The sequence below is a fragment of the Oncorhynchus keta genome, unplaced genomic scaffold, assembly GCF_023373465.1.
Source record: "Oncorhynchus keta strain PuntledgeMale-10-30-2019 unplaced genomic scaffold, Oket_V2 Un_contig_1871_pilon_pilon, whole genome shotgun sequence".
NCBI lineage: Eukaryota > Metazoa > Chordata > Actinopteri > Salmoniformes > Salmonidae > Oncorhynchus > Oncorhynchus keta.
This window is the reverse complement of record NW_026281068.1, coordinates 584-23700: the sequence shown is the minus strand read 5'-3', so window position 1 is coordinate 23700 and position 23117 is coordinate 584. Positions and strand designations below refer to the sequence as shown.

The window sequence follows — 23117 nt, the reverse complement described above, 5'->3', positions numbered from 1 at the left end:
TCTGAGGCCTGGAGGACTGAAACAATACCCAGTTAGTCAGTCAGCTACGACCTTCTATCTGAGGACTGAAACAATACCCAGTTAGTCAATCAGCTACGACCTTCTATCTGAGGACTGAAACAATACCCAGTTAGTCAATCAGCTACGACCTTCTATCTGAGGACTGAAACAATACCCAGTTAGTCAATCAGCTACGACCTTCTATCTGAGGACTGAAACAATACCCAGTTAGTCAATCAGCTACGACCTTCTATCTGAGGACTGAAACAATACCCAGTTAGTCAATCAGCTACGACCTTCTATCTGAGGACTGAAACAATACCCAGTTAGTCAGTCAGCTACGACCTTCTATCTGAGGACTGAAACAATACCCAGTTAGTCAGTCAGCTACGACCTTCTATTTGAGGACTGAAACAATACCCAGTTAGTCAGTCAGCTACGACCTTCTATCTGAGGACTGAAACAATACCCAGTTAGTCAGTCAGCTACGACCACGGTGTGTCTGTGTGTCTGTGGTCGTAGCTGTGTGTCTGTGGTCGTAGCTGTGTGTCTGTGGTCGTAGCCGTGTGTCTGTGGTCGTAGGTGTGTGTCTGTGGTCGTGTCTGTGTGTCTGTGGTTGTGTCTGTGGTCGTGTCAGTGGTCGTGTCTGTGGCCGTGTCAGTGGTCGTGTCTGTGGCCGTGTCAGTGGTCGTGTCTGTGGCCGTGTCAGTGGTCGTGTCTGTGGCCGTGTCAGTGGTCGTGTCTGTGGCCGTGTCAGTGGTCGTGTCTGTGGCCGTGTCAGTGGTCGTAGCTGTGTGTCTGTGGTCGTAGCTGTGGTCGTGTCTGTGTGTCTGTGGTCGTGTCTGTTACCAGGTCTCCGGATGGAGGGTGGCGGCGGCACACAGAGCAGCGTCAGAGGGATTCTGGGAGTTCAACATGGACGCCATCAGAGAGACGAGTCTGGAGTCACACGGACCGGACCTGCAAAATCAAAACTTGACCATCTTATTGAACAATCTGACGTTACATGTTCATATTACAAGGTGTCTGTAGTCAGTGTGTGTGTGTGTGTGTGTGTAGTCAGTGTGTGTGTGTGTGTGTAGTCAGTGTGTGTGTGTGTGTAGTCAGTGTGTGTAGTCAGTGTGTGTGTGTGTGTGTGTGTGTGTAGTCAGTGTGTGTGTAGTCAGTGTGTGTGTGTGTGTGTGTGTGTAGTCAGTGTGTAGTCAGTGTGTGTGTGTGTGTGTGTGTGTAGTCAGTGTGTGTGTGTGTAGTCAGTGTGTGTGTGTGTGTAGTCAGTGTGTGTGTGTGTGTAGTCAGTGTGTGTGTGTGTGTGTGTGTGTGTGTGTGTGTGTGTGTGTGTAGTCAGTGTGTGTGTGTGTGTGTGTGTGTGTGTGTGTGTGTGTGTGTGTGTGTGTGTAGTCAGTGTGTGTGTGTGTAGTCAGTGTGTGTGTGTGTGTGTGTGTGTGTAGTCAGTGTGTGTGTGTAGTCAGTGTGTGTGTGTCAGTGTGTGTGTGTGTGTGTGTGTGTAGTCAGTGTGTGTGTGTGTGTGTCTGTAGTCAGTGTGTGTGTGTGTGTGTGTGTGTGTGTGTGTGTGTGTGTGTGTGTGTGTGTGTGTGTGTGTGTGTGTGTGTGTGTGTGTGTGTGTGTGTAGTCAGTGTGTGTGTGTGTGTGTAGTCAGTGTGTGTGTGTGTGTGTGTCAGTGTGTGTGTGTGTGTGTGTGTGTGTAGTCAGTGTGTGTGTGTGTAGTCAGTGTGTGTGTGTGTGTGTGTAGTCAGTGTGTGTGTGTGTGTGTGTGTAGTCAGTGTGTGTGTGTGTAGTCAGTGTGTGTGTGTGTGTGTGTGTCTGTAGTCAGTGTGTGTGTGTGTAGTCAGTGTGTGTGTGTGTGTGTGTGTGTCTGTAGTCAGTGTGTGTGTGTGTGTGTGTGTGTGTGTGTGTGTGTGTGTGTGTGTGTGTGTGTGTGTGTGTAGTCAGTGTGTGTGTGTGTGTGTGTAGTCAGTGTGTGTGTGTGTGTAGTCAGTGTGTGTGTGTGTGTAGTCAGTGTGTGTGTGTGTAGTCAGTGTGTGTGTGTGTAGTCAGTGTGTGTGTGTGTGTGTGTGTGTGTAGTCAGTGTGTGTGTGTGTGTGTGTGTGTGTGTGTGTGTGTGTGTGTGTGTGTGTGTGTGTGTAGTCAGTGTGTGTGTAGTCAGTGTGTGTGTGTGTGTAGTCAGTGTGTGTGTGTGTGTGTGTGTAGTCAGTGTGTGTAGTCAGTGTGTGTGTGTGTGTCTGTAGTCAGTGTGTGTGTGTGTGTGTAGTCAGTGTGTGTAGTCAGTGTGTGTGTGTGTGTGTGTGTGTGTGTGTAGTCAGTGTGTGTGTAGTCAGTGTGTGTGTGTGTGTGTGTGTGTAGTCAGTGTGTGTAGTCAGTGTGTGTGTGTGTGTGTGTGTGTAGTCAGTGTGTGTGTGTGTAGTCAGTGTGTGTGTGTGTGTGTAGTCAGTGTGTGTGTGTGTAGTCAGTGTGTGTGTGTGTAGTCAGTGTGTGTGTGTGTAGTCAGTGTGTGTGTGTGTGTGTGTGTGTGTGTAGTCAGTGTGTGTGTGTGTGTGTGTGTGTGTGTGTGTGTGTGTGTGTGTGTGTGTGTGTGTGTGTGTGTAGTCAGTGTGTGTGTAGTCAGTGTGTGTGTGTGTGTAGTCAGTGTGTGTGTGTGTGTGTGTGTGTGTAGTCAGTGTGTGTAGTCAGTGTGTGTGTGTGTGTCTGTAGTCAGTGTGTGTGTGTGTGTGTAGTCAGTGTGTGTAGTCAGTGTGTGTGTGTGTGTGTGTGTGTGTGTGTAGTCAGTGTGTGTGTGTGTGTGTGTAGGACTGAGTGAGGACAGAGAGAAGGAGACTAATCTTACTGGACAAGTCCATGTAGTCCCTCCCCCGTTTCAGTGATTTTTTAAAACTAAATAAACAGCACGTTGTCGTAGCAACCTGGTTACCTTGGAAACACAAGCGATGTTCAGAATCAACCCAGCACCATAATGCGGTGCGATCACCAAACACACCTGTATGTAGCCAGCAGGACGTCCATTAGAGGCTGAGCCACTGCTCCTTCTCGGACCAACCCCTCCAGAGACCTCAGGACTCGCCTGATCACCGAGCCCCGCAGAGGAGCCTCCAGCTCGGGAGAGTCAGGGCCAGCAGCCTCAGCCCCTGGAGCACCTGGTCACACGTCATAACAATAGAAGACCATTATAAAAACACCTTCAGAAACACATCATTGTTAAAAGGTTCGCAGCGTGAAAACCTGTTGTTATTCTCATAACTCTATATATATATATATATATATATATATATGATCCCGCAGTGCTAGAGGCCTTAGGTCCTCGCGAGCGGCGTAGCGGTCTAAGGCAATGATCCCGCAGTGCTAGAGGCCTTAGGTCCTCGCGAGCGGGGCAGCGGTCTAAGGCAATGATCCCGCAGTGCTAGAGGCCTTAGGTCCTCGCGAGCGGGGCAGCGGTCTAAGGCAATGATCCCGCAGTGCTAGAGGCCTTAGGTCCTCGCGAGCGGGCAGCGGTCTAAGGCAATGATCCCGCAGTGCTAGAGGCCTTAGGTCCTCGCGAGCGGGGCAGCGGTCTAAGGCAATGATCCCGCAGTGCTAGAGGCCTTAGGTCCTCGCGAGCGGCGTAGCGGTCTAAGGCAATGCATCCGCAGATGCATCACTACAGATCCGGGTTCGATCCCGGGCTGTGTCGCAGCCGGCCGCGACAGGGAGTCTCACGAGGCAGCGCACAATCGGCCCAGCGTCGTCCAGGTTAGGGGAGGACTTGGCCGGCCGGGAGCCAGCTGTATATAACAACATGTCCACATTTATCTATATGCCAACAGTGAGCAACAACACCTAATTTATCATAACTATTAGATAACAAATACTAATTGCTAAATTGCCTCGTATATATTCAGCCAATAGCAGAACAGGAACATGGTTCAAATCACACACTTATCAAGAGAACATCCCTGGTCATCCCTACTGCCTCTGATCTGGAGGACTCACTAAACAGAGAACATCCCTGGTCATCTACTGCCTCTGATCTGGAGGACTCACTAAACAGAGAACATCCCTGGTCATCTACTGCCTCTGATCTGGAGGACTCACTACACAGAGAACAGCCCTGGTCATCTACTGCCTCTGATCTGGAGGACTCACTAAACACTAAACAGAGAACATCCCTGGTCATCTACTGCCTCTGATCTGGAGGACTCACTAAACACTAAATAGAGAACATCCCTGGTCATCTACTGCCTCTGATTTGGAGGACTCACTAAACACTAAACAGAGAACATCCCTGGTCATCTACTGCCTCTGATCTGGAGGACTCACTAAACACTAAACAGAGAACATCCCTGGTCATCCCTACTGCCTCTGATCTGGAGGACTCACTAAACACTAAACAGAGAACATCCCTGGTCATCCCTACTGCCTCTGATCTGGAGGACTCACTAAACAGAGAACATCCCTGGTCGTCCCTACTGCCTCTGATCTGGAGGACTCACTAAACACTAAACAGAGAACATCCCTGGTCATCCCTACTGCCTCTGATCTGGAGGACTCACTAAACAGAGAACATCCCTGGTCATCCCTACTGCCTCTGATCTGGAGGACTCACTAAACAGAGAACATCCCTGGTCATCCCTACTGCCTCTGATCTGGAGGACTCACTAAACAGAGAACATCCCTGGTCGTCCCTACTGCCTCTGATCTGGAGGACTCACTAAACAGAGAAACGCGGATAAACATGGTATTGCCTTCACTGATTGCACATAAAGGAAGGTAGTTCCTACATGATACTTCCTTTGTTATCCAACTGATCTTGTGTCCTTTCTGTCATCCTGTGAACCCCGTTCATTGCTGCTTGCAGCTATAATTATCTGTCTTCAACCACTTCTTCTCCTCCCTCTCCTTTCCTTTCCCTCCCATCTCCTCTAGGGGCACCGCTGTAAAAAAAATATATATATATATATATTCTCAATCAACCAATCGTACCTGGGTGTGGCTGTCTGACTCCAGAGAGCTCTCCAGGTGCTTCAAGATCTCCATGGTGATGGAACACCCGCTTCCTGGACTTGTCTCCATGGTTACGTCCAATTCTACCTCTTCCTTATTGGGTGGAACAGTGAGGCCATTCCCCTGGGTTGTGTGTGAGGTTGTAGCCGGCTGGTGGAAGGTTAGGAGGCGGGCCAGGAGGTGATTTGCGGCCGAGGCGACGAATAGGCTGGGGTCAGTCTGTAGCTGGAGGAGGGGTTTGGTCAGGCCTGAGGAGATACAATCAAATACATTTGCTTCGTAAACAACAGGTGTAGACTAACAGTGAAATGCTTTCTTATACGGGCCCTTCCCAACAATGAGGAGAGAAAGACAATAGAGAAATAATAGATAAACACAACATGTAATAATAAATACACAACAACAACATGGCTGAGAGTACCAGTACTGAGTTGATGTGTAGGGGTACTAGGTAATAACATGGCTGTATACACAGAGTACCAGTACTGAGTTGATGTGTAGGGGTACTAGGTAATAACATGGCTGTATACACAGAGTACCAGTACTGAGTTGATGTGTAGGGGTACTAGGTAATAACATGGCTGTATACACAGAGTACCAGTACTGAGTTGATGTGTAGGGGTACTAGGTAATAACATGGCTGTATACACAGAGTACCAGTACTGAGTTGATGTGTAGGGGTACTAGGTAATAACATGGCTGTTTACACAGAGTACCAGTACTGAGTTGATGTGTAGGGGTACTAGGTAATAACATGGCTGTATACACAGAGTACCAGTACTGAGTTGATGTGTAGGGGTACTAGGTAATAACATGACTGTTTACACAGAGTACCAGTACTGAGTTGATGTGTAGGGGTACTAGGTAATAACATGACTGTATACACAGAGTACCAGTACTGAGTTGATGTGTAGGGGTACTAGGTAATAACTGGTAATAACATGGCTGTTTACACAGAGTACCAGTACTGAGTTGATGTGTAGGGGTAATAGGTAATAACATGGCTGTTTACACAGAGTACCAGTACTGAGTTGATGTGTAGGGGTACTAGGTAATAACATGGCTGTATACACAGAGTACCAGTACTGAGTTGATGTGTAGGGGTAATAGGTAATAACATGGCTGTATACACAGAGTACGAGTACTGAGTTGATGTGTAGGGGTACTAGGTAATAACATGGCTGTTTACACAGAGTACCAGTACTGAGTTGATGTGTAGGGGTACTAGGTAATAACATGGCTGTTTACACAGAGTACAAGTACTGAGTTGATGTGTAGGGGTAATAGGTAATAACATGGCTGTTTACACAGAGTACCAGTACTGAGTTGATGTGTAGGGGTACTAGGTAATAACATGGCTGTATACACAGAGTACCAGTACTGAGTTGATGTGTAGGGGTACTAGGTAATAACATGGCTGTATACACAGAGTACCAGTACTGAGTTGATGTGTAGGGGTACTAAGTAATAACATGGCTGTATACACAGAGTACCAGTACTGAGTTGATGTGTAGGGGTACTAGGTAATAACATGGCTGTATACACAGAGTACCAGTACTGAGTTGATGTGTAGGGGTACTAGGTAATAACATGGCTGTTTACACAGAGTACCAGTACTGAGTTGATGTGTAGGGGTACTAGGTAATAACATGGCTGTATACACAGAGTACCAGTACTGAGTTGATGTGTAGGGGTACTAGGTAATAACATGGCTGTTTACACAGAGTACCAGTACTGAGTTGATGTGTAGGGGTACTAGGTAATAACATGGCTGTATACACAGAGTACCAGTACTGAGTTGATGTGTAGGGGTACTAGGTAATAACATGGCTGTATACACAGAGTACCAGTACTGAGTTGATGTGTAGGGGTACTAGGTAATAACATGGCTGTATACACAGAGTACCAGTACTGAGTTGATGTGTAGGGGTACTAGGTAATAACATGGCTGTATACACAGAGTACCAGTACTGAGTTGATGTGTAGGGGTACTAGGTAATAACATGGCTGTTTACACAGAGTACCAGTACTGAGTTGATGTGTAGGGGTACTAGGTAATAACATGGCTGTATACACAGAGTACCAGTACTGAGTTGATGTGTAGGGGTACTAGGTAATAACATGGCTGTATACACAGAGTACCAGTACTGAGTTGATGTGTAGGGGTACTAGGTAATAACATGGCTGTTTACACAGAGTACCAGTACTGAGTTGATGTGTAGGGGTACTAGGTAATAACATGGCTGTTTACAAGGATACACAGAGTACCAGTACTGAGTTGATGTGTTGGGGTACTAGGTAATAACATGGCTGTATACACAGAGTACGAGTACTGAGTTGATGTGTAGGGGTAATAGGTAATAACATGGATGTTTACACAGAGTACCATTACTGAGTTGATGTGTAGGGGTACTAGGTAATAACATGGCTGTTTACACAGAGTACCAGTACTGAGTTGATGTGTAGGGGTAATAGGTAATAACATGGCTGTTTACACAGAGTACCAGTACTGAGTTGATGTGTAGGGGTACTAGGTAATAACATGGCTGTTTACACAGAGTACCAGTACTGAGTTGATGTGTAGGGGTACTAGGTAATAACATGGCTGTATACACAGAGTACCAGTCCTGAGTTGATGTGTAGGGGTACTAGGTAATAACATGGCTGTATACACAGAGTACCAGTACTGAGTTGATGTGTAGGGGTACTAAGTAATAACATGGCTGTATACACAGAGTACCAGTACTGAGTTGATGTGTAGGGGTACTAGGTAATAACATGACTGTATACACAGAGTACCAGTACTGAGTTGATGTGTAGGGGTACTAGGGTTAGGGTTAGGGTTAGACTACCTGGCCAGTTTAGATAGATAACTGACTACCTGACCAGTTTAGATAGCTGGCTAGACTACCTGACCAGTTTAGATAGCTGGCTAGACTACCTGACCAGTTTAGATATCTGGCTAGACTACCTGACCAGTTTAGATAGCTGGCTAGACTACCTGACCAGTTTAGATAGCTGGCTAGACTAACTGACCAGTTTAGATAGCTGACTAGACTACCTGACTAGTTTAGATAGCTGACTAGACTACCTGACCAGTTTAGATAGCTGGCTAGACTACCTGACCAGTTTAGATAGCTGACTAGACTAACTGACTAGATTAGATAGTTGGCTAGACTAACTGACTAGTTTAGATAGCTGACTAGACTACCTGACTAGTTTAGATAGCAGACTAGACTACCTGACCAGTTTAGATAGCTGACTAGACTACCTGACCAGTTTAGATAGCTAGCTAGACTACCTGACCAGTTTAGATACCTGGCTAGACTACCTGACCAGTTTAGATAGCTGGCTAGACTACCTGACCAGTTTAGATAGCTGGCTAGACTACCTGACTAGTTTAGATAGCTGTCTAGACTACCTGACCAGTTTAGATAGCTAACTGACCAGTTTAGATAGCTGTCTAGACTACCTGACCAGTTTAGATAGCTAACTGACCAGTTTAGATAGCTGTCTAGACTACCTGACCAGTTTAGATAGCTAACTGACCAGTTTAGATAGCTGGCTAGACTACCTGACTTGTTTAGATAGCTAACTGACCAGTTTAGATAGCTGTCTAGACTACCTGACCAGTTTAGATAGCTAATTGACTAGTTTAGATAGCTGGCTAGACTACCTGACTAGTTTAGATAGCTGACTAGGCTACCTGACTAGTTTAGATAGCTGTCTAGACTACCTGACCAGTTTAGATAGCTAACTGACTAGTTTAGATAGCTGGCTAGACTACCTGACTAGTTTAGATAGCTGACTTGACTACCTGACTAGTTTAGATAGCTGACTCTCTTCAGTGGGTCATATGATTGAGTGTAGTCTGGCCCAGGAGTGGGAAGGTGAACGGAAAGGCTCTGGAGCAACGGACCGCCCTTGCTGTCTCTGCCTGGCCGGTTCCCCCTTCCACTGGGATTCTCTGCCTCTAACCCCGTTACGGGCGCTGAGTCACTGGCTTGCTGGGGCTCTCGTGCCGTCCCTGGGGGTGCGTCACCTGGGTGGGTTGATTCACTGTTGTGGTCGGCCTGTCTGGGTTGCCCCCCTTGGGTTGTTCCGTGGCGGAGATCTTTGTGGGCTATACTCGGCCTTGTCTCAGGATGGTAAGTTGGTGGTTGAAGATATCCTCTAGTGGTGTGGGGGCTGTGCTTTGGCAAAGTGGGTGGGGTTATATCCTTCCTGTTTGGCCCTGTCCGGGGTGTCCTCGGATGGGGCCACAGTGTCTCCTGACCCTCCTGTCTCAGCCTCCAGTATTTATGCTGCAGTAGTTTATGTGTCGGGGGCTAGGGTCAGTTTGTTATATCTGGAGTACTTCTCCTGTCCTATTCGGTGTCCTGTGTGAATCTAAGTGTGCATTCTCTCCTTCTCTCTTTCTTTCTCTCTCTCGGAGGACCTGAGCCCTAGGACCATGCCCCAGGACTACCTGACATGATGACTCCTTGCTGTCCCCAGTCCACCTGGCCATGCTGCTGCTCCAGTTTCAACTGGCCTGGGCCCTAGGACCATGTCCCAGGACTACCTGACATGAGGACTCCTTGCTGTCCCCAGTCCACCTGGCCATGCTCCTGCTCCAGTTTCAACTGTTCTGCCTTACTATTATTCAACCATGCTGGTCATTTATGAACATTTGAACATCTTGGCCACGTTCTGTTATAATCTCCACCCGGCACAGCCAGAAGAGGACTGGCCACCCCACATATGCTCTCTCTAATTCTCTCTTTCTTTCTCTCTCTCGGAGGACCTGAGCCCTAGGACCATGCCCCAGGACTACCTGACATGATGACTCCTTGCTGTCCCCAGTCCACCTGGCCATGCTGCTGCTCCAGTTTCAACTGGCCTGGGCCCTAGGACCATGTCCCAGGACTACCTGACATGAGGACTCCTTGCTGTCCCCAGTCCACCTGGCCATGCTCCTGCTCCAGTTTCAACTGTTCTGCCTTACTATTATTCAACCATGCTGGTCATTTATGAACATTTGAACATCTTGGCCACGTTCTGTTATAATCTCCACCCGGCACAGCCAGAAGAGGACTGGCCACCCCACATATGCTCTCTCTAATTCTCTCTTTCTTTCTCTCTCGGAGGACCTGAGCCCTAGGACCGTGCCCCAGGACTACCTGACATGATGGCTCCTTGCTGTCCCCAGTCCACCTGACTGCTGCTGCTCCAGTTTCAACTGTTCTGCCTTATTATTATTCGACCATGCTGGTCATTTATGAACATTTGAACATCTTGGTCATGTTCTGTTATAATCTCTACCCGGCACAGCCAGAAGAGGACTGGCCACCCCACATAGCCCGGTTCCTCTCTAGGTTTCTTCCTAGGTTTTGGCCTTTCTAGGGAGTTTTTCCTAGCCACCGTGCTTTTACACCTGCATTGTTTGCTGTTTGGGGTTTTAGGCTGGGTTTCTGTACAGCACTTTGAGATATCAGCTGATGTACGAAGGGCTATATAAATACATTTGATTTGATTTGATTTGACTAGACTACCTGACTAGTTTAGATAGCTGGCTAGACTACCTGACTAGTTTAGATAGCTGGCTAGACTACCTGACTAGTTTAGATAGCTGACTAGACTAACTCACCAATCTAAATAGTGTTGGCTGACATGTCTAATTGAGTGGCTGACACAACAAGCGACAAATACTGCTGACGCAGAGTCTACCGTGTTTATTCTACTATTCTAATTGTCAACAGTATGTGTATTCTACTATTCTAATTGTCAACAGTATGTGTATTCTACTATTCTAATTGTCAACAGTATGTGTATTCTACTATTCTAATTCTCAACAGTATGTTTATTCTACTATTCTAATTGTCAACAGTATGTGTATTCTATTATTCTAATTGTCAACAGTATGTGTATTCTACTATTCTAATTCTCAACAGTATGTGTATTCTACTATTCTAATTCTCAACAGTATGTGTATTCTACTATTCTAATTCTCAACAGTATGTGTATTCTACTATTCTAATTCTCAACAGTATGTGTATTCTACTATTCTAATTCTCAACAGTATGTGTATTCTACTATTCTAATTCCCAACAGTATGTGTAGTCTACTATTCTAATTCTCAACAGTATGTGTATTCTACTATTCTAATTCTCAACAGTATGTGTATTCTACTATTCTAATTCTCAACAGTATGTGTATTCTACTATTCTAATTCTCAACAGTATGTGTATTCTACTATTCTAATTCCCAACAGTATGTGTATTCTACTATTCTAATTCCCAACAGTATGTGTAGTCTACTATTCTAATTCTCAACAGTATGTGTATTCTACTATTCTAATTCTCAACAGTATGTGTATTCTATTATTCTAATTCTCAACAGTATGTGTATTCTACTATTCTAATTCTCAACAGTATGTGTATTCTATTATTCTAATTCTCAACAGTATGTGTATTCTACTATTCTAATTCTCAACAGTATGTGTATTCTACTATTCTAATTCTCAACAGTATGTGTATTCTATTATTCTAATTCTCAACAGTATGTGTATTCTACTATTCTAATTCTCAACAGTATGTGTATTCTACTATTCTAATTCTCAACAGTATGTGTATTCTACTATTCTAATTCTCAACAGTATGTGTATTCTACTATTCTAATTCTCAACAGTATGTGTATTCTACTATTCTAATTCTCAACAGTGTGCAGATTCTACTATTCTAATTCTCAACAGTATGTGTATTCTACTATTCTAATTCTCAACAGTATGTGTATTCTACTATTCTAATTCTCAACAGTGTGCAGATTCTACTATTCTAATTCTCAACAGTATGTGTATTCTACTATTCTAATTCTCAACAGTATGCAGATTCTACTATTCTAATTCTCAACAGTATGTGTATTCTACTATTCTACCTCTCAACAGTATGTTGAGACCCCGACTGCGGTCACTCTGACATGTCGAGACCTACCATTAACATAGACAGGTTGGTTGTTTAGCAACAAAACCGACGGATGCCCAACTATGGGGAAACAGACAGGGTTGGCTTAGATTATTGATAACATGTAAACAATATTTAATCTCCAATGTTAATTGAAAACATAAAGTTGCACAATGAGAACTTGTCTCAAATGCATTGTTACAGTTGTTGGTTAGCTAGCTAGCAAATTTATTGCTTTGCCATATTAGCAAAACACAAAAAAATAACCCACACCTGAGAACAAGATCAAACGAACTGAAACGAGTCACTTCAGATTCCCCACATGACAGTTCCTCGTCAGATTCCCCACGTGACAGTTCCTCGTCAGATTCCCCACGTGACAGTTCCTCGTCAGATTCCCCACGTGACAGTTCCTCGTCAGATTCCCCACGTGACAGTTCCTCGTCAGATTCCCCACGTGACAGTTCCTCGTCAGATTCCCCACGTGACAGTTCCTCGTCAGATTCCCCACGTGACAGTTCCTCGTCAGATTCCCCACGTGACAGTTCCTCGTCAGATTCCCCACGTGACAGTTCCTCGTCAGATTCCCCACGTGACAGTTCCTCGTCAGATTCCCCACGTGACAGTTCCTCGTCAGATTCCCCACGTGACAGTTCCTCGTCAGATTCCCCACGTGACAGTTCCTCGTCAGATTCCCCACGTGACAGTTCCTCGTCAGATCCCCCACGTGACAGTTCCTCGTCAGATTCCCCACGTGACAGTTCCTCGTCAGATTCCCCACGTGACAGTTCCTCGTCAGATTCCCCACGTGACAGTTCCTCGTCAGATTCCCCACGTGACAGTTCCTCGTCAGATCCCCCACGTGACAGTTCCTCGTCAGATTCCCCACGTGACAGTTCCTCGTCAGATTCCCCACGTGACAGTTCCTCGTCAGATTCCCCCACGTGACAGTTCCTCGTCAGATTCCCCACTTGACAGTTCCTCGTCAGATTCCCCACGTGACAGTTCCTCGTCAGATTCCCCACGTGACAATTCCTCGTCAGATTCCCCACGTGACAGTTCCTCGTCAGATTCCCCACGTGACAGTTCCTCGTCAGATTCCCCACGTGACAGTTCCTCGTCAGATTCCCCACGTGACAGTTCCTCGTCAGATTCCCCACGTGACAGTTCCTCGTCAGATTCCCCACGTGACAGTTCCTCGTCAGATTCCCCACGTGACAGTTCCTCGTCAGATTCCCCACGTGACAGTTCCTCGTCAGATTCCCCACGTGACAGTTCCTCGTCAGATTCCCCACGTGACAGTTCCTCGTCAGATTCCCCACGTGACAGTTCCTCGTCAGATTCCCCACGTGACAGTTCCTCGTCAGATCCCCCACATGACAGTTCCTCGTCAGATTCCCCACATGACAGTTCCTCGTCATCAGTGCTATTCGACCAACCAGAACAACACACGGCATTCTGACCCTTTGAAGAGCGCTTCGTTTGTCGAGACGTTGTCAGCTAAACCGGTGGATAGAAAACTATACTTTAAGAAAGACTGCTACCGTATCCTACTACCAGTATACTACCGTGTTGATAGAAACCCATAGAAAGGCTTCTCTAGATAGTATACTACTATAGTACTACTGTTGATAGAAACCCATAGAAAGGCTGCTCTAGATAGTATACTACTATAGTACTACTGTTGATAGAAACCCATAGAAAGGCTGCTCTAGATAGTATACTACTATAGTACTACTGTTGATAGAAACCCATAGAAAGGCTGCTCTAGATAGTATACTACTGTAGTAACCTGTAGATAGAAACTCATAGAAAGGCTGTTCTAGATAGTATACTACTATAGTACTACTGTAGATAGAAACCCATAGAAAGGCTGCTCTAGATAGTATACTACTATAGTACTACTGTTGATAGAAACCCATAGAAAGGCTGCTCTAGATAGTATACTACTATAGTACTACTGTTGATAGAAACCCATAGAAAGGCTGCTCTAGATAGTATACTACTGTAGTAACCTGTAGATAGAAACCCATAGAAAGGCTGCTCTAGATAGTATACTACTATAGTACTACTGTTGATAGAAAACCATAGAAAGGCTGCTCTAGATAGTATACTACTGCCGTACTACTGTTGATAGAAACCCATAGAAAGGCTACCCTAGATAGTATACTACTGTAGTACTACTGTTGATAGAAACCCATAGAAAGTCTTCCCTAGATAGTATACTACTACTGTTGCTTTCATGACAGCCGGGAACTCGGGAACAAAATGCATTCAAATCACGATGTCTGTGATCTTCAGGTTGGAAAGTCGAAGCTCTAGAAAAATGCCCCGAGTTACCGACTTTGGATTTGGAGTGGGATGACCAGTTCCCAGCTCTCTGTAATGGACTTGAAGTCGGAAGTCTGAGTGGGATGACCAGTTCCCAGCTCTCTGTAACCGACTTGAAGTCGGAAGTCTGAGTGGGATGACCAGTTCCCAGTTCTCTGTAACCGACTTGAAGTCGGAAGTCTGAGTGGGATGACCAGTTCCCAGTTCTCTGTAACCGACTTGAAGTCGGAAGTCTGAGTGGGATGACCAGTTCCCAGCTCTCTGTAACCGACTTGAAGTCGGAAGTCTGAGGGGATGACCAGTTCCCAGCTCTCTGTAACCGACTTGAAGTCGGAAGTCTGAGTGGGATGACCAGTTCCCAGCTCTCTGTAACCGACTTGAAGTCGGAAGTCTGAGTGGGATGACCAGTTCCCAGCTCTCTGTAACCGACTTGAAGTCGGAAGTCTGAGTGGGATGACCAGTTCCCAGCTCTCTGTAACCGACTTGAAGTCGGAAGTCTGAGTGGGATGACCAGTTCCCAGCTCTCTGTAACCGACTTGAAGTCGGAAGTCTGAGTGGGATGACCAGTTCCCAGCTCTCTGTAACCGACTTGAAGTCGGAAGTCTGAGTGGGATGACCAGTTCCCAGTTCTCTGTAATGGACTTGAAGTCGGAAGTCTGAGTGGGATGACCAGTTCCCAGTTCTCTGTAACCGACTTGAAGTCGGAAGTCTGAGTGGGATGACCAGTTCCCAGTTCTCTGTAACCGACTTGAAGTCGGAAGTCTGAGTGGGATGACCAGTTCCCAGTTCTCTGTAATGGACTTGAAGTCGGAAGTCTGAGTGGGATGACCAGTTCCCAGTTCTCTGTAACCGATTTGAAGTCGGAAGTCTGAGTGGGATGACCAGTTCCCAGCTCTCTGTAACCGACTTGAAGTCGGAAGTCTGAGTGGGATGACCAGTTCCCAGTTCTCTGTAATGGACTTGAAGTCGGAAGTCTGAGTGGGATGACCAGTTCCCAGTTCTCTGTAACCGACTTGAAGTCGGAAGTCTGAGTGGGATGACCAGTTCCCAGCTCTCTGTAACCGACTTGAAGTCGGAAGTCTGAGTGGGATGACCAGTTCCCAGTTCTCTGTAATGGACTTGAAGTCGGAAGTCTGAGTGGGATGACCAGTTCCCAGTTCTCTGTAACCGACTTGAAGTCGGAAGTCTGAGTGGGATGACCAGTTCCCAGCTCTCTGTAACCGACTTGAAGTCGGAAGTCTGAGTGGGATGACCAGTTCCCAGTTCTCTGTAATGGACTTGAAGTCGGAAGTCTGAGTGGGATGACCAGTTCCCAGTTCTCTGTAACCGACTTGAAGTCGGAAGTCTGAGTGGGATGACCAGTTCCCAGTTCTCTGTAACCGACTTGAAGTCGGAAGTCTGAGTGGGATGACCAGTTCCCAGTTCTCTGTAATGGACTTGAAGTCGGAAGTCTGAGTGGGATGACCAGTTCCCAGTTCTCTGTAACCGACTTGAAGTCGGAAGTCTGAGTGGGATGACCAGTTCCCAGTTCTCTGTAACCGACTTGAAGTCGGAAGTCTGAGTGGGATGACCAGTTCCCAGTTCTCTGTAACCGACTTGAAGTCGGAAGTCTGAGTGGGATGACCAGTTCCCAGTTCTCTTTAATGGACTTGAAGTCGGAAGTCTGAGTGGGATGACCAGTTCCCAGCTCTCTGTAACCGACTTGAAGTCGGAAGTCTGAGTGGGATGACCAGTTCCCAGTTCTCTGTAACCGACTTGAAGTCGGAAGTCTGAGGTTTCTGAGTTGCCAGCTGCGGCATACCTACCAGCCTGATCCAGGAAGTGGAAGGCCTGTGTGTGGCGCATCATGTTACTCAGGCCATGGATCCAGCCAATCCGCACGCTCGGATCCTCCCATTGGCCAGCCACCTGCCATCGCTCGCTGTCGTAGGCCACGCCCAGGATGGATCGATCCTGAGATGGGATGAAGAGATAACTAATGTCTAGGAGGTGAAGACAGTCCGACGCCCAATCACAAACGGACCCCTAAACCCTAAGCACTTGTGGAGAGCGGAGAGGATTTGATTGGTGTAAGCAATATGGTGAAACTTCCACCTGAGACTATCCTATTACCATATTGACTATCCTATTACCATAAGGACTATCCTATTACCATAATGACTATCCTATTACCATATTGACTACCCTATTACCATATTGACTATCCTATTACCATAATGACTATCATATTACCATATTGACTATCCTATTACCATAATGACTATCCTATTACCATATTGACTATCCTATTACCATAATGACTATCATATTACCATATTGACTATCCTATTACCATATTGACTATCCTATTACCATAATGACTATCCTATTACCATATTGACTATCCTATTACCATATTGACTACCCTATTACCATATTGACTACCCTATTACCATATTGACTATCCTATTACCATATTGACTATCCTATTACCACATTGACTATCCTATTACCACATTGACTACACCTGACTCTATCCTATTACCACATTGACTACCCTATTACCATATTGACTATCCTATTACCATATTGACTACCCTATTACCATATTGACTATCCTATTACCACATTGACTATCCTATTACCATATTGACTATCCTATTACCATATTGACTATCCTATTACCATATTGACTATCCTATTACCACATTGACTACCCTATTACCATATTGACTATCCTATTACCATATTGACTATCCTATTACCATATTGACTATCCTATTACCACATTGACTATCCTATTACCACATTGACTACACCTGACTCTATCCTATTACCACATTGACTACACCTGACTCTTATCCTATTACCATATTGACTATCCTATTACCATATTGACTACCCTATTACCACATTGACTACCCTATTACCATATTTACTATCCTATTACCATATTGACTACCCTATTACCATATTGACTATCATATTACCATATTGACGATCCTATTACCATATTGACGATCCTATTACCATATTGACTACACCTGGCTCTACCCTATTACCACATTGACTACCCTATTACCACATTGACTACCCTATTACCATATTGACTATCCTATTACCATATTGACTATCCTATTACCATATTGACTATCCTATTACCATAATGACTATCCTATTACCATATTGACTACCCTATTACCATATTGACTACCCTATTACCATATTGACTACCCTATTACCATAATGACTATCCTATTACCATATTGACTATCCTATTACCACATTGACTACCCTATTACCACATTGACTACCCTATTACCATATTGACTACCCTATTACCATATTGACTACCCTATTACCATATTGACTACCCTATTACCATATTGACTACCCTATTACCATATTGACTATCCTATTACCATATTGACTACCCTATTACCACATTGACTACCCTATTACCATATTGACTACCCTATTACCATATTGACTACCCTATTACCATATTGACTACCCTATTACCATATTGACTATCCTATTACCATATTGACTATCCTATTACCATATTGACTACACCTGACTCTATCCTATTACCACATTGACTATCCTATTACCATATTGACTATCCTATTACCATATTGACTACCCTATTACCATATTGACTACCCTATTACCATATTGACTACCCTATTACCATATTGACTACCCTATTACCATATTGACTACCCTATTACCATAATGACTACACCTGACTCTATCCTATTACCATAATGACTACACCTGACTCTATCCTATTACCATAATGACTACACCTGAGACTATCCTATTACCATAATGACTACACCTGACTCTATCCTATTACCATAATGACTACACCTGACTCTTATCCTATTACCATAATGACTACACCTGAGACTATCCTATTACCATAATGACTACACCTGACTCTATCCTATTACCATAATGACTACACCTGACTCTTATCCTATTACCATAATGACTACACCTGAGACTATCCTATTACCATAATGACTACACCTGACTCTATCCTATTACCATATTGACTATCCTATTAGCATATTGACTACCCTATTACCATATTGACTATCCTATTACCATATTGACTATCCTATAACCACATTGACTACCCTATTACCATATTGACTATCCTATTACCATATTGACTACCCTATTACCACATTGACTATCCTATTACCATATTGACTACACCTGAGACTATCCTATTACCATATTGACTACACCTGACTCTATCCTATTACCATATTGACTACACCTGACTCTACCCTATTACCATATTGACTACCCTATTACCATATTGACTACCCCATTACCATATTGACTATCCTATTACCACATTGACTACACCTGACTCTACCCTATTACCATATTGACTACACCTGACTCTATCCTATTACCATATTGACTACACCTGACTCTATCCTATTACCATATTGACTACACCTGAGACTATCCTATTACCATAATGACTACACCTGACTCTATCCTATTACCATAATGACTACACCTGACTCTATCCTATTACCATATTGACTACACCTGACTCTATCCTATTACCATATTGACTACACCTGACTCTATCCTATTACCATAATGACTACACCCATTGACTATCCTATTACCATATTGACTATCCTATTACCATATTGACTACCCTATTACCATATTGACTATCCTATTAGCATATTGACTACCCTATTACCACAGTGACTATCCTATTACCATATTGACTACCCTATTACCACAGTGACTATCCTATTACCATATTGACTACCCTATTACCACAGTGACTACCCTATTAGCATATTGACTACCCTATTACCACAGTGACTATCCTATTACCATATCTGGATAAGAGCGTCTGCTAAATGACTTAAATGTAAATGTAATATTGACTACCCTATTACCACAGTGACTATCCTATTACCATATTGACTACCCTATTACCACAGTGACTATCCTATTACCATATTGACTACCCTATTACCACAGTGACTACACCTATTGGGCCTGAATATGAGATTAATGTTAATTAATTAATTAATTAAAATTAACTAACCATGTGTATGTGACCAATACCATCTGCTAACCATGTGTATGTGACCAATAACATCTGATAACCATGTGTATGTGACCAATAACATCTGCTAACCATGTGTGTGTGACCAATAACATCTGATAACCATGTGTATGTGACCAATAACATCTGCTAACCATGTGTATGTGACCAATAACATCTGATAACCATGTGTATGTGACCAATAACATCTGCTAACCATGTGTATGTCACCAATAACATCTACTAACCATGTGTATGTGACCAACATCTGCTAACCATGTGTATGTGACCAATAACATCTGCTAACCATGTGACCAATAACGTCTGCTAACCATGTGTATGTGACCAATAACATCTGCTAACCATGTGACCAATAACATCTACTAACCATGTGTATGTGACCAATACCATCTGCTAACCATGTGACCAATAACATCTGCTAACCATGTGTATGTGACCAATACCATCTGCTAACCATGTGACCAATACCATCTGCTAACCATGTGTATGTGACCAATAACATCTACTAACCATGTGTATGTGACCATTAACATCTACTAACCATGTGTATGTGACCAATACCATCTGCTAACCAGGTGACCATTAACATCTGATTTGTGTGCGTTTCCTTCTACCCCTGCAATACTACCTGGATGGATTGAATATATCTATCAGTCAGTCAGTTCACCTGCAGCAGGTTGAAGCCGTGTTGGCTGGCCGCCAGCAGGCCGGAAAGCTTGAGGCTGAAGGAAAGCATGCTGGGATCTGTAGTTTTGTCCAGACACGCGGTGGATATGTAGTCCACCAGACAGGGGCAGGACTCCAACAGGGCCAGGCCATGGTCTGGAAAACATCACCACAGGTGTTATTGGGTATTATTGTCTGTGTCCCAAATGGCAACCTATTCCCACAGTGCACTGCAGTGCCTTAATGCCTGGTCAACAGTACCCAGTAGGGAATAGCAGGATGGTCATTTGTGTAGGTCATGATCGCTTAGAGCTGGTGTGGCGCAAACTTGTTTTCCTGCCCAACAGTACTGTAACACATCGTCAAATAAACCAAGTGTATAAACCTATAAATAATATAACCTTATAACCACAAGGCCAGTATTCAGTAAAGTATCAGTAGTCTCTCATCCTCGCGCTGTGTGTGTGAGAGATTATATAGGAAGTCTCTCACCCTCGCTGTGTGTGAGAGATTATATAGGAAGTCTCTCACCCTCGCTGTGTGTGAGAGAGATTATATAGGAAGTCTCTCACCCTCGCTGTGTGTGAGAGATTATATAGGAAGACTCTCACCCTCGCTGTGTGTGTGAGAGATTACATAGGAAGTCTCTCACCCTCGCTGTGTGTGAGAGATTATATAGGAAGACTCTCACCCTCGCTGTGTGTGTGAGATTATATAGGAAGTCTCTCACCCTCGCTGTGTGTGAGAGAGATTATATAGGAAGTCTCTCACCCTCGCTGTGTGTGCGAGAGATTATATAGGAAGACTCTCACCCTCGCTGTGTGTGAGAGATTACATAGGAAGTCTCTCACCCTCGCTGTGTGTGAGAGATTACATAGGAAGTCTCTCACCCTCGCTGTGTGTGTGAGATTATATAGGAAGACTCTCACCCCTCGCTGTGTGTGAGAGATTATATAGGAAGACTCTCACCCTCGCTGTGTGTGTGAGATTATATAGGAAGTCTCTCACCCTCACTGTGTGTGTGAGATTATATAGAAGTCTCACCCTCGCTGTGTGTGCGAGAGATTATATTGGAAGACTCTCACCCTCGCTGTGTGTGAGAGATTACATAGGAAGTCTCTCACCCTCGCTGTGTGTGTGAGAGATTATATAGGAAGACTCTCACCCTCGCTGTGTGTGTGAGATTATATAGGAAGTCTCTCACCCTCACTGTGTGTGTGTGAGATTATATAGGAAGTCTCTCACCCTCGCTGTGTGTGAGAGATTATATAGGAAGACTCTCACCCTCCTGTAGATTATATAGGAAGACTCTCACCCTCGCTGTGTGTGAGAGATTATATAGGAAGTCTCTCCTCCTTATTCTTGCTTGTGAGACCTTTCTCTGTGTGTGTGTGTCTCCTCACCTCCTTGGTGAGACCAGTGAACCAGTCCAGCAGTTTCTCGAGGCTGGTGTCATCTGGTAGGGACTGTCTGGGGTCCGCTAGTACAGCGCACACCCGAGGCAACAACACCAGGCACTCGCTGTCCATGCTGCTTAGAGATGTCTATGGGGAAAAGCCAAGAGGGGAATATGACTTTAGTTTAGACAGATTGTAGTTTACTAGCTCTGGTCCAGGGCGTTTAGTAAAGCGTTCATCGAGTCTAATAGTAAAGCACACTGCCGCCCTGGACCAGAGTTTAGCTAAGTAAAGTAAGGAACTGTATTGGCAACACGTTCGTAATCAAGTTAACCAAGTCAGCTACACAAAACAACTGAGTTGAATGACAAATGCATGATAACTACAGTACCTAGGTATATGTTGAAGATATCTGAGAAGCAAGTTAGGGACAAATTGACGGAGCTTGATAGATAGCAACCGCCTGAAAAGTATCTCGCGGGACTGAAACCGTGTTTGGTTTTACCGGAGCGTTCATGGATTCCCTCACTACGGAAAGTAAGAAGGACCAGTCAAAGGTCTGTGTGTTAAAAAAAAACGATTTAAAAAGAAATTAACAGCAACTGCGCATTTTCTCCGATCTCATACAATCTGGTAAACTGAATCTAAAAGGCATCGCATCGCACTGCAGCCTATCGACACACTAACACGTGTCTGTCGCGAAACCGGAAGTTAAACTCCTCCTCGACGTTTTCACCGCAATTCGTCCATTTTCACGTAAATCGCACATGGTGATACAAAAAAAAAAATCTACATTTTACACCGATTTAGCGTCGACTAAAACACACTTATTTCGCCTGTTAAATGCACGACACCGAGGATATGCCGGTTGATGTCGATTTCGACGAGGAGGAACCGTCGTTCAGTGACCCAGAAGACTTTGAAGATGATGTCGACGATGAAGGTGAGGAAACGCAGGAAAGATGCCGGATTATAAACGCGGCCTGGAGAGCCGCTTAGCACGTTGTTTTTAAACACATAGTAGTTGGCTACACGACCATCATATGTAGTACGTGGACATATAAACCCAAATGTACATAAATCATTTAAATATTTAAAACATTTTGAAGGTTCAAGGTGAAGATCAGTTAATGAGGACGTGCATTATGTGATAATGTTAGTTAGCTACAAGGCCATCATATGTAATATAAACCAAAATGGATATAAATCATTGTTAAAATACTTTTTAAAACGTGTTTTTTTTTGAAGGGTCAACTTGAAGATCAGTTAATGATGACTTTTTTTTTTTTTAAGTGATAATATTAGTTATTAGCTACAGTAGCTGCTAAAAGCTAACAGTGGATTCATTCATACCGATTCACTCAGGTGTCCATACAGATGGCGAACCAAAAGGAGAAATATTTACTACGTCTGTGACATTTTACAACATTTAGTTTGTTAGCTGTGTTCTTATTGTAAATAAATGCTGATGCATAACTGTTGTTAGTTGAAGCGGGACATTTTGACTCCCCGCCGTCAGTGTTTTACTGTCTAACCTCAACTACCAGCTGTCAGATAATAGTGAATGCAGATGTGTGTTTTTATAAACTATAACAAACCCCCAAACTACGTCCTCACAGTCTTTACCCAAGTTTAATTTTCAGCAGGTGTGGCAAAAATGGTAAATTGACTTTCTGGGGGGGACAACAGCTA

The 23117-nt window shown here is 44.4% G+C and overlaps 1 protein-coding gene across 1 annotated transcript; it reads right to left on the bottom strand.

The window, feature by feature from the left end:
• Nucleotides 1–21557, bottom strand: LOC127920256 (BRCA1-associated ATM activator 1-like). Its single transcript, XM_052504113.1, has 8 exons — nt 21432–21557; nt 21313–21316; nt 20030–20184; nt 16070–16217; nt 4972–5240; nt 2993–3149; nt 850–960; nt 1–16 (listed from the first exon to the last, which is right to left on the bottom strand). The coding sequence occupies exons 1-6, from the start codon at nt 21555–21557 to the stop codon at nt 3081–3083; spliced, it is 771 nt and encodes a 256-aa protein (XP_052360073.1). The 3' UTR covers nt 1–16; nt 850–960; nt 2993–3080.
• Nucleotides 21558–23117: the final 1560 nt, after the last annotated feature.

Excerpts from the sequence above, each read along its gene's own strand:
- LOC127920256 (XM_052504113.1), bottom strand. The coding sequence starts at position 21,557 with ATGGACAGCGAGTGCCTGGTGTTGTTGCCTCGGGTGTGCGCTGTACTA. Across the intron at positions 16,218-20,029 it reads ACGGCTTCAACCTGCTGCAG|GATCGATCCATCCTGGGCGT; the intron begins GTGAACTGACTG and ends ATCCCATCTCAG. Across the intron at positions 3,150-4,971 it reads AGTCAGACAGCCACACCCAG|GTGCTCCAGGGGCTGAGGCT; the intron begins GTACGATTGGTT and ends ACGTGTGACCAG.